General features: G+C 38.1%; 1 protein-coding gene across 1 annotated transcript; it reads left to right on the top strand.

Moving 5' to 3' along the window:
• The first annotated feature begins 8,373 nt into the window (after nt 1–8,373).
• LOC140148852 (uncharacterized) lies at nt 8,374–12,122 on the top strand. Its single transcript, XM_072170939.1, has 2 exons — nt 8,374–8,440; nt 9,656–12,122. Exons 1-2 carry the CDS (start codon nt 8,374–8,376, stop codon nt 10,987–10,989), a joined length of 1,401 nt encoding a protein of 466 aa, XP_072027040.1. The 3' UTR covers nt 10,990–12,122.
• Nucleotides 12,123–12,500: the final 378 nt, after the last annotated feature.

Here is a 12,500-nt window from a genome sequence, read left to right as displayed (position 1 = left end):
TTTATAGTGTTTTTTATTTTCCGAATATTACGTATATTACGGTATATTACGGTATTTTACAGAAAATTACCCGGTAAAATACCAGAGGTTTATTTTACTTACCGATAGAACACTCTGTAGGCCTATACATAGAAAATAATAATTTGTAAAGCCCCTCTCAAAGAACTAGTGCATTGGCTCCAAGTACGTACAACATTTACAAGGGAATTATATTCCGTTATCTTTGAAATGTTACCAAAAGCTTTAAGGTCAAAATTGAAAACTGCTCATACAAACATGTTCATCTGGTCATAACAGAGTCAGACAATGTATAGTGTGAAGTACCTACGACCTATAGTTCTAAAGTTATGAGCAAAGCCGAATTTTTATGAGCAAAGTCGAAGATTGAGTTTGAAAATTCACAGTGGTCGAAATAGGAAGGATGCTGTAATTTTAACGAAATTGTCTCAAACTGTTGGTACTGTCATATCAATTCTAAAAAAGAGTAGTCTGAAATTCACTTGAAATTTCCTGGTACTACTCATTTTATATAGGTATACCGTAAGAATACCTGGAGAATACCAGTATACAATGTAGGTCACTAGGTGGACTCAACAGCTAGGTATTACAAACTATTCTTTAATAGAGTTGTTATGACAGGAATGATAATTTATGAGACCAGTTGGTTTAAGGGGGTACTACACCCCTAGCCAATTTTTTGCTTATTTTTGTGTTTTTCTCAAAAATTATAGTGCATTGGTGACAAGTAAGATATAGGTATATTATAGATGCAAGGACTATAACTACTGCACTGAAAATTCAGCAACTCAAGGCAAGTAGTTATTGATTTATTGATCAAATATTGGTTTTCCTCATTTTTGACTGTAACTCCACAACTGTTGTCTGTGCTGAAATAAAATTTCCAGTGTAGCAGTTGTAGTCCTTGCCCCTATAATATACATATCTTACTTGTCACCAATGCTCTATAATTTTTGAGAAAAATGTAAAAATAGGCACAAAATTGGGCAGGGGTGTATAGTACCCCCTTAATCTAAATTGGTGCATTTTCTCGTTTCAAACACTGTAGAGTCCCAAATGTAACCTTTAACGCTATAGCGTAAGTCTTGGATAGGAAACCTAACATTATATATATTTCATCTTTTCAAAACCAAAAGATATTTACTGACCTGACACTTTTGGTTTTGACACGGTGAAATGTATAATTATGAATTTCTACAAACCTAATGAATCTCATTAAGAATAAATCTAACATATAATTTCTGAAACCTTATGATCAGAAAAATATTTTGGCGGGTTTGGACACCTTTGCAAAGTTGAAAGTTAAATGTGAGAATCCACAGGGATCGAAATAGAAAGAATATTCTAATTTTGATGACAAATTAATCGTCTCAAATTGTTAGTACCGTCAAATCAATTCTCAAAAAAGAGTAAATAATAAATAAACCGGGATTATGTCATCAGGGAAGTGATGTTATGTTCGCCACCTCGTAAATTAAGAATGAGGACAAATACAAGTAGTCACGTGATAGCGTGAATAAAATTTACTTCTGCATTATAAACCAATGTTTCATCCACCACAGCACACACCATTTACCGCTCACCTACACACGCATAGCACCTGCACCACCAATTACGACGTTAAGATAAGAGACGGAGTGTATACACTGATGTACGGATGATGTCACAAGGTATTAGTATTTTCTTGTTATCGATCGAATTGACTAGGAGTTGCATGATCTAACCATGTTAACTAAATATCGCAATCACGTAATATCCCTGCAGCATTCACTGGGTGAACGATGCAACTATAGATCTTTTTATGACTATGGAATAAACTTAAGGGCTGGGGTATGAACGTTTGGACAGTATTTATTTTGGGACATTAGAGCACATCAGACATATCGAATTGCATTCTGAATACGAAGAATGTCATTCTGATATCAAATAATTTTGATTTTTGAAATTCGCAATTGAATACACATTTTATGGCAAATCATTAAAAATTGATATTTTTGATATTTAACTGTACTTGAAGTAAACTTTATACATCTGATGATTTATACTTAAAGTGTATGTAGGTGGGATGAAAAGCCGACGATCAATTGAAAATTTTGACATTTCGTATTGAAGATATGGATTTTTTTTCCAAAAACACCAAAAAAAATTAGGTCTTTTGGGGAAAAAAATCCATATCTTCAATATGAAAGGTCAAAATTTTCAATTGACCGTCGGCTTTTCCTCCCCTGCTACATACACTTTAAGAATATATCATTAGATTTATATAATTTACTTCGAGGACTGTTATATATCAAAAATTTGAAAAATATCAATGCAATTCGATAGGTCTGAGGTGCTCTCATGTCCCATAAAAAATACTGTCGAAACGCAATAAACGCTCATTTTAGATACCTTAATCCAAATCCAATAAATTATTAATCTGAGGTTTAGACATCTTGCCTGATATGGCTTGCTCACAAATGATCTGGTCCACTGCTTCTCACGAAAAACTTGGTTGCTGACGACGGCGACCATCGTCGTTACCCGGAAGTGGTATTTATTTTAGCAGTGGATCATAATTATACCATGTATACAGGACTAGAATGTATGCCCATATTCACGATTGAGTGAATTCTTGCCTGATTTAGATCTCCTCCGTGATTCCTCTCGCGAATGAATTCAAGTCTCTGTCAAGCGAATTGGCCCCATCACAGTCAATGTCGTGATTTTCCTGCGCTATGTGGTCAGTTATGGAAATGCTATTCTGTAGAGGATAGTCTTGCGCTCCGGTGAAAGTCATGGTTGCAAGCGTTTCCGCGTCTTCCTGTATGATATATTGCACCCTTTACATACCACTTTGCTGGTCTGGTCGATGTCCTTTTTTCTCTCAGGATGGACAAGGACGCCTTTGAGATTGTTTGATGGTTTTATGGTCGTTGTACCCCCCACATATGGTATTACTATGCTTTTTATGGTCCTGATTATGGCAGTCTCGTTTGTCGTCTTTGTTATTCTATTGTCTTTTATATGTTGTTCCAAAGCAAAACTCCAATGCTTCCGTGATTATTTGTTCCTCATCTTTCCTGTCCTCTTCCACTGCAACAAACTTGCTTTTCTGTCCATCAATGTCCTGATTACACTCAGTGTCTGGTGCAAAGGATGTTGTGATTTCCAGCTTAGATATTGATCGGTACGGATTTTTCCCGATACACAAGCAGTTTGACCAAACCATCTTGTTTACGAATGAGCAAGGTGTCTAGAAATGGTATTTGACTCCTCCTCTTCGTAGGTAAATTTGATGTTCCCAGATTGATCGGTAGTAATTGAGGTTGTCCGTTTAGCTTCTGTGTACCGTCTTCATTGATTATTTCCAGAATGTCATCGACATATCTCCTCCATAATTTAGGCTTGCAATCCAGTAGTGCAGTTGTTATTGCTTCCAGCTCCAACCACTCCATGAAGAGGTATGTTACAATAATTTGGACTGACAGGATTGCCCATCTTGACACCAAATACCACGGAAGCTAAAATAGGACTTTGTGGTAGTCAATACAAATTGGAGACTTTGTATGATATCATCTGGAACAATGTTGTTCTGGAGTTGAGTGTATCGTCATTTTTCCAGCCTGTCTTTGATGATATCAAGTGACTTGCCAATGGCCGTGTTTGTAAACAATGACACCACGTCATGGGAGTTAAAAAATGTAATTTTCTTCTATTCTATGAATACACCTGTCATATCTTCATCCAGCTGCTTGCTTAGAATGTTTTAATACAAGATTATTTTCTGTGTTGCCAACCAAAGGATCCAGATATTCCGCGAGAGCTTTAAATGTGTGATAGCCTACAGACCCAGTATAATCCACAATAGGCCTGATGGGATTTCTTTCCTAGTGGATTTTGTACAGTGGCGGAACGCTTTTTGCAGTTGGATACAATTATCTGTATTACACTCGTCTATTAATTCCTCTTCTTTCAACCTCTTTAATTTCTCCAACAATTTCCGTTTGTATATTTGGGCCGTGACTTTCTTAAGCTTTCATATGCGCTTTGTTTTCGTACTCTATAGTTTTCTGAACTACCGTCTCTACCCTTCTCAAAACTCAAAACTCGACCGCCGGGCCTCCCCCTAATCCGCGCTTGGTTACTGCACCAATAGTGTCTTGTCGCTTAAACTCGGGACATGTATCAATGGGCGATCAAAAGAAGAGCACGTGTAAGCGACTGGTCCCTTTTGCTTGGTCAAGTGGGTTATTGGTCACACTTCAGGACAAAAGACTCCACCTTAGCCGTTTCGTTAGAATAAATATGAATGGACTCGCAAGGTGATGACCTCTCAACAGGGATTATGTCAGGAGGCAGTGCTAATCTCCTTATCATCCATATTATTGTTAAACTCGTTATGTTTCGATTAAATATTCTTATGGTAATATATTATTTAATAAAGGCTCAATTATTAAAGTTAAAGTTGTCTCTCCCCTTGGCTACCGCCACTGTACCTTCCTAACCACTTCCAATACCCTCCCCATATCCCCTTTCTTATGAGATGGAACATATGACATATGCTATTTAAAAATATATGCACCTACTATGACTCTTCCCAGTAGTCTATACTGCTAGCCCCATTAAAAACAAGCCAATCTTACGTGAACTTAATTCCCTTGCCGTTGAAGTTTTCACAAAACGCCATTTTGCAAACTGATATTTTTACGACATTATCACACACAAAAGTATATACCAAGCTTGACGTTTGGAACAAAAAAATATGTTAACCTAATTCAATCACTAATTTCCAAACCAAAAGAGATTTCCAATAATTATTCTTTTAAATAGAATACTAGATAACTTTTGTACTGCATGAGGAAATATAGAAACTATTGTTATTTATTTGACGTATTTTCGTGCATAACATACTGCTCAATATAGATTTTGGAGTTTAATTCGAGTTTTAGAGGTTTTCATGGTAGGGTAGTTTTGAATAGATAATCCTCTATAATCCTCTAGACGTTGAAGTTTGTGCTTTTGAACCGCATTTCGCGAACTCTCTAATATCGGCATAAACACGTTCCCACAAAACCCAGAGTATGCCAATATTTCACTTTTTAACATTTATATTGAAGACTAGAAAAATAATAAGCTTTAAAAACACCAGATTTGTTTTTGTACAATGTAAATGTTTTTCTAAATATGATTAAAATTATGAATTACCAAGAGCTCTTTAGGTGTTAGTGTATAAATATAATTCTGAGAAATAGAACAGTGGATTTCTCCAATTATTGTCACAACGCTGAAATTCAGTGACTGAACAGGATTGATCAAAGCCACGAGGCAATTATTATTGTTAAAGGCGATTGTGGTGAAAGGAGCCATATTTTCCCTAGTTTTAGCCATTGAACTAAAAAAATTGCAGTGTATTTCTTAACATTAATACATTGATAATCGCATCTATCGACTACTCAGTGCAAGAAGTGGCTAAGTGCAATAGCTATTGCACTTAGCCACTTGGCACTGAGCTGTCGATAGATTCCATATATTATATTGCGGTTCTTGTGTTATGTCCAATAATATATTAGAGAGATTGCGATTTCCAAACGTAGCATCGAACGTACGTAGAATCTATTCAAAATCCCGTCACAGAAGAACGATTTTGAATAGATTCCATACGCACGTTCGATACGTACGTTTGGAAATCTCAATCTCTCTATTAAAACGAATGTCGCGGGCATATCCCCTTCCTGAATACAATCATAAACATGGTATAGAAATTACACCCCATATATCAAACATAGGGGTTTTATAGAACCCATACCATTCCTCTTGCGTATCAGCATCAGCTTCTCAATATTTGAGTGTAAACACCGCGCCGCTAGGTCGTGCTCCCCTCCGGACCCGCCTCAAAATGATCCTCTTTTTATGCAATGCTTCTGTGAAGTTGATTAAGAAAATGGTTACAATTTGTTAGTCTCAAGGAGCATTAGTCTGTTAAAGGGTCGTTTTGTATCCTGATCCTTGATCAGTCTGTGTAGCTCAGTGGTAGAGCGCTCGCCCGACAAGCGAGAGGTCTGGGGTTCAAGTCTCCGCACAGGCAGGTATGTCCGGAGTTATTACTCTGGTATATCTGCCTATGCATGTTATGTTTCCATTTGTAAATTCATGTTTAAATGTGCTAGTGTGCAATGCGTAATTCTTCTTTCCCCTGTATATTGATATATTAAGAATAACGATTATTAATTTGATCTCGTGCACTAGTTTGTAATGTTTGAATGTTTCCATGTTCCAGTGTATGATGCCTCTTCCTCTGTTTGTCTAACTTAACCCTTTTCAGATTAATGACCCCTTTGAACTAATTTAAATGGGTACTCCCAGCAGTTTAAAGTCCTCTATCTCAAAAGTATGCCTGCCGTCATGCACCGGGTATCGAAGGCACGGGTCACATTATTTGTCATGCACCGGTTATCGTAGGCACGGGTCACATAATTCGTCATGCACCGGGTATCGTAGGCACGGGTCACATTATTCGTCATACACCGGGTATCGTAGGCACGGGTCACATTATTCGTCATACACCGGGTATCGTAGGCACGGGTCACATAATTCGTCATGCACCGGGTATCGTAGGCACGGGTCACATTATTCGTCATGCACCGGGTATCGTAGGCACGGGTCACATTATTCGTCATACACCGGGTATCGTAGGCACGGGTCACATTATTCGTCATACACCGGGTATCGTAGGCACGGGTCACATTATTCGTCATGCACCGGGTATCGTAGGCACGGGTCACATTATTCGTCATACACCGGGTATCGTAGGCACGGGTCACATTATTCGTCATGCACCGGGTATCGTAGGCACGGGTCACATTATTCGTCATGCACCGGGTATCGTAGGCACGGGTCACATTATTCGAGACAATATATCCACCGAAAAATGGACACACTTTTTTTCATCTATTCATTTTCCTTTTTTGTCGCTGAAATGTGCTGAATTTTCCAAATATGTGTTCAAATTTGACTGGTGACAAATCACTTTAATATCAGAAGGCCACAGTCTGATTCATCTTTATTATTTCGAGCCTAAAAATACGATTCAATGTATTTTTATACAAAAAACATAATAATGGGATTTTTACCCCAACTTTTACCCCAAGGTTTCATGCTATAAATACGGTACAACGCCCACTCGTTAAATAAATTGAGTAATGATTTTACAAGATAGCAGCAATATCCTAAAATAGGATTTTTAACGAATTTGTCGCTCATTTTAGTCTTAAACGCCCACCAGATGAACAACCGAACAATCAAACAACACAAAGCGCTGCATGGGTATCATCGGTAATATGAAGAAACTATTAATATCTGTCTGTGTGCATACACAGTATATCAATCGTTTTTGTGATTATACAAGCGTTTGAGTGTCATACGAGTCAGTTGTATTCTAGCTTATAGCTCTATGCGATATACTCTACTGAGTCTACTCCATACCTGTTCGATCTCATACCTTGCATCGCCAGTCATGAGAGCTAACGTCCATCTGCAATTTATCAGTGTCACAGCATTCATGGTTTTCCAAATGCGTTACAGGTGATGGACACAAAACATTACATTGTAATTTATAGTCACATTACCCTTGCATCGCGATCGGATGGCGTTATCTCTGTGTACATGTTATCCGTAATTATCTCACCGTATCGACAGAATTAGGTCAACATGTCAGCATTTTAACTTCATAAGAAGTCGACTTTGCTAGATAATTATCGTGATATCACCTAATACTACAGATGACCTGATTTGATTAAAACAATATTTTGAAATCACAGATGATTTCGATTCCAAATATGCTAATTGTTTTCTTTCCTTTGTTTTTCTTTCCACATTAGATAGCACTCAACATTATCTCATACATTCTACCTGAAAACCACTGATGCCTTACGTAACACTATACGACAAGTTCTACAGGAAGTTAATGGCGGAGCTTGATATGAAAGCAACCAACGATCATCTTTGAAAGAACGCTGTAATCGAGTGACTTCTTCCAAATGCAACGATGGGAGTCGCGCCAGTTCCAACCATTGAGAAAGCTCAGAAGACTCGCCGTCCTGCCAGACGTACCTTCATGCGAGCGTTACCTCATCTGGTGCCTTGCTTTATATACTTTTTATATCTTGTAGCTGGTAGCTTGGTATTTATCATGCTTGAGGGGGCAAGCTTAGAGAATCGCTGGAAAGAATACAATGAAGTTAAAGAAAAGCTCCAACAAGCCATTATCAACGAAACTAAAGGATTTACACTGGGATGGATTGGAAAGATCTTTTGAAGGATTATACTAACATTGTAACAAGCCCATCTGGTTACAAAATAGGACGCTATGAAAATATGGAAGGTGATACTTTGACTTTCTCAGGATCAATGCTGTTTTGTTTGATTACAATAACTACAATTGGTGAGTTTATCTTTATTTTGCTTCCTTAAGCCAGTGAGGTCAGTGGGGTTTTCAATATAGTCGCAGCATTACTTTGCGCGTCCTGCAAATGATTCATAATAACTATCATGGACATATCGCCCTCAAATTAAAACATGACACATTAAAAAGTGCGTCGAGGTGGTGTTTATGTTTCTGCCTTGAAGAAACAAACATTATAGACGTCTACTGTAGTGGGTTTTTTTATCAGGCATTGCATGTGGTATTTCTCTGATATGTAGAACATGTTTGCAGCCTCCAATATTTATATAAACTGTGCACAAAAAGTATACAACAGTCTATAATTGTAAACAAATAGATAATAACGTTTTTCAATATCTTGTTCTGCGCATTTTGATGAATCATTCTCCAACTGGTCTTAAAATGATCATATCAATCATTTTAGTGCAGTGATAGCTCCATCTGTTGTCAGTAAGTTCATGTCGGATATAAAAGTTTCAAAGCTATATTTGACACCATAAAATATAAAAACGTATTAGTGATAAGTAAGGTTACAGAGAGATTTTGGCGATAACTAAACGTTACGCCAAGGTTTTTGAATTATAGACCAATTTTGTAGGGTTACCTGAATTAAAAAACAAAAACATCAGTGATCATGGTGATAGTTACGGTTCGCATTCACTTCGCTTTCTTGCCCTGCAAGGCCATCATATTGGAACTACATAAGATATGAGTCCTCACTATGATTTTTTTTAATTTCCCTCATTCTTCAGGCTCTGCCCACTATCGGGGGCTAATTGATAGTTTTTAGCGTGGTCGCTATTGTTTTCGAGCGGTATTTGTTTCTTTGTAACCTTGTGAGGTAACCTTGAACAATATTGTTTTGGAGCGCTTTTTTTTGTTTGTTTTTACGGCCGACACTTCAACAACCTTCCCCCATTACACATTAAGCAATTTTACTCGCATAGTTTTATATTCTATGGTGTCAAATATAGTTTAAAAACGTTTTATATACGGCATAAACTTAATAACAGATGACGCTATCACTGCACTAAAATGATACATATGATCATTTTGATCTGGAGATGGGACGAGGTGAGGTGTCAAAACAAAAGCAACAGAAGAAAGGCCGACAAGAATGTTGAAAGCCTGACAAGAACTTTAAATAATAATGCACGATCATAACCATGAAAATCATTGAAAAGGTCACTTTCTTTTAATATTGTTCATTTTCAGGTTATGGGGATATCGTTCCAGTTACGATCCAAGGTCGGGTTTTTGTAACTATCTATGCAGCCATTGGGATTCCACTTAATGTCATCTTTCTGGCGGATGTAGGATACCTGTTTGCTAAGGTTATAGTCAAATTTATTCGGGCTTTAAAGTTGTATAAATTACGACGAAAGAGAGCCAAGGAGGCATCGACGAGATCCCCTACTTCATCAGAAAACGCCAAGCAGCTGTCAAGGTTTGGACGCAAGAAAAGATATGCAAAACGCGGCAAAAAATTTAAACATATACACAAAGAGAGAACAAAAGCGATCATGGCAAAAGGCGGTGTAACGGCATCGCGTGGAATGGCAGTTCATGGACGTTCAGTTATGAGGAGTGAATCTGATAAGACTGAAGAAGATACTTCTTTCACTAATCATAATACAACTCCTAATGGAGGCCGAAATCTGTATGAGGAGATATCCTACCCTGTAAATCTGCACAGAGCCAATACATTAGCAGCTCCTCGATCTCACAGAGGAACTAAAAATAAGTCAGGTGGGTTGTCTGCATCGAGAAATATGTCCGTTCATGCAAGATCACTGCGTAGACGCGTCACAGACGATGATGATATTAGACATTACGCTAGGCGTCCTCGTGGACGACGTGGTGGCCAAGGAATAAAGCGGAAAACAAGCGGAAATCATCATGGCGGCATTTCTGCTTCACGGAATATGTCTGTCCATGCGAGGTCAATTATGCGTCATTATCCGGAAGATATTGATAGCGAAACGTCGAATGAAGAACCTATTAAAACTGTCAGCGAAGGCATAGAATCGATAACAAATGAAATCCTTGCAAATGATATAACTTTGTCAATACCAAATAGCAAAAGTGACGCTGATTTAGTAGGCAATGAACATTTGTCTCCTTTAGATGCTCTTGATCATGAGGACACATTTAGTGACATAGGAGATCATGCAATGTCGATGGTTTCAGAAACAACAGATAAATCGTCCCTTGGTGGAGATGATGATTCTGTGGACACCGAAGTGCCAACAATCCTAGTTTTGGCTATTTTGATATTGTATATTTGTATTGGCGCAGTAATGATGATGTATGTTGAAAATTGGCGCTATGGAGAGTCTCTGTATTTTACTATAATTACACTCACAACTATAGGATATGGTGACATGGCCCCTGACAACCATTATAGCGAAAACTTTTTCTTCACTTGTATTATTTACACTATTTTCGGCTTGGCAGTGATGTCGACGTGTATTGCTCTGGTCCAAGCAAAGGTTTTACGAGCTATTGACAAAATAACTCGAAAAATACGAAGGCATGCCGAAATATAGCTACGTTACTAGGGATTTTTGTCCAGTTAATGTGTGACTATTGTTTTGTCAGTTTTATTACCTGAAGAACAAGATTTTTGTGAGCAGTCATCATGGTCAAGGCCACGACGCGGTATAATAGCGAGATTTAGATTTCGGCACTGAGCGGTTGCCACCCTGGCCCCTTTGTTTCATAACCACTGACATAATAGACGAATCCAATTTCACGCATTTCTACCAAGGGATTCCAACACCTCAATTGCAACCATAGCTGGGTCCCCATTAGCCTTTTCGAAGTATGGCGCACACAATAGGAGGGCAGTATTCAATCTGGATAAGATCCGGCAAATTCAAAAGCTTTCCCACTTCTTGCAGCGGCATCTATTGTGTCCACCATATCTCAAATAGGCTGATTGGGTCCAGCCCATCTGAAATGTGAAATGATGCTGCATTCGTGGGGATTTTAAACTGCATTCCATCACCCGCGTCACACGAAGACAAAACAATGGCAGTTAACAACACAACACAATACAATACAACATCGATTTTTAAGCGGTTTTAATCCACCCAATTGGGCAGTTACAACACCAATTTGGTATGGAGAAGACCCAGTAATGGCCGAATGAATTCTGACCATCACTTGGCTCGTTGGATTCGTCTATAATACAGTATGGACATTTTATGTTTGGGCAATTATAGTCCCTCTCAAGTATGTATATTATTATGCACTTGTATATTGTATCTTTACATCATACAAACACATTAGACACATATGGAAGTGTTCTTTTGGTACAAGCCTTTTATAGCACCCTCTATAATCACCATTTCCATACACTTTACATGTAAAATGAGAAGTCCCATTAAAAAGAATGGCATACAATTATGTAATACAGTTTGCACATAATGCTAATTATTAAGCAAGTAAGCATGTAATGCAATACTAGTAGTTCTTGAGAGGGGCTATATAAATCTGTATTGTTTATGTATCGTATAATGTTCCTTTCGTAAATAAAAAGAGACACCTTTGACTCTACAGCTCTGGTTTCCCCAATGAAATCGGACATTCCTAAGCGAAGATAATAGAGAGATTGCGATTTCCAAACGTACGTATCGAACATCTTGGTGTAGATTATTCATCCAGTTGTGAATCAAGAGTACAGAAATAAATCAAATACTGGAACTTACGTTTCGTTAACACAACGTTTCGTCCGAAACCATCGGACATCATCAGGTGACTGAATTAGGTCGATTGGTCACGTGAACGTGAGAGACGGCGATCAATTCAAGAGTGTGAGAATAATCAGTTGCCTTTTCTGGACTGTTTAGTTCACCGCAACACCGATGGTAGCCTAACCTCCACAGTATACAGAAAGCCTACTCCCACGGACCATTACCTTCAATTTGGCTCCAACCACCCCCTCATTCACAATGAGTTATAAGAACCTTGCAGTGGCGCGCAGACACCCTCATTAGCAAAGAGGAGTCCAAAGCTAAGGAACTCAATCACATCCAAAATCTCTTAGCACCTGCGG

The sequence above is a fragment of the Amphiura filiformis genome, chromosome 3 (assembly GCF_039555335.1).
Source record: "Amphiura filiformis chromosome 3, Afil_fr2py, whole genome shotgun sequence".
In the NCBI taxonomy this organism is placed as follows: Eukaryota; Metazoa; Echinodermata; class Ophiuroidea; order Amphilepidida; family Amphiuridae; genus Amphiura; species Amphiura filiformis.
The sequence above is the reverse complement of the archived record's forward strand: the minus strand, read 5'-3'. Positions and strand labels throughout refer to the sequence as shown.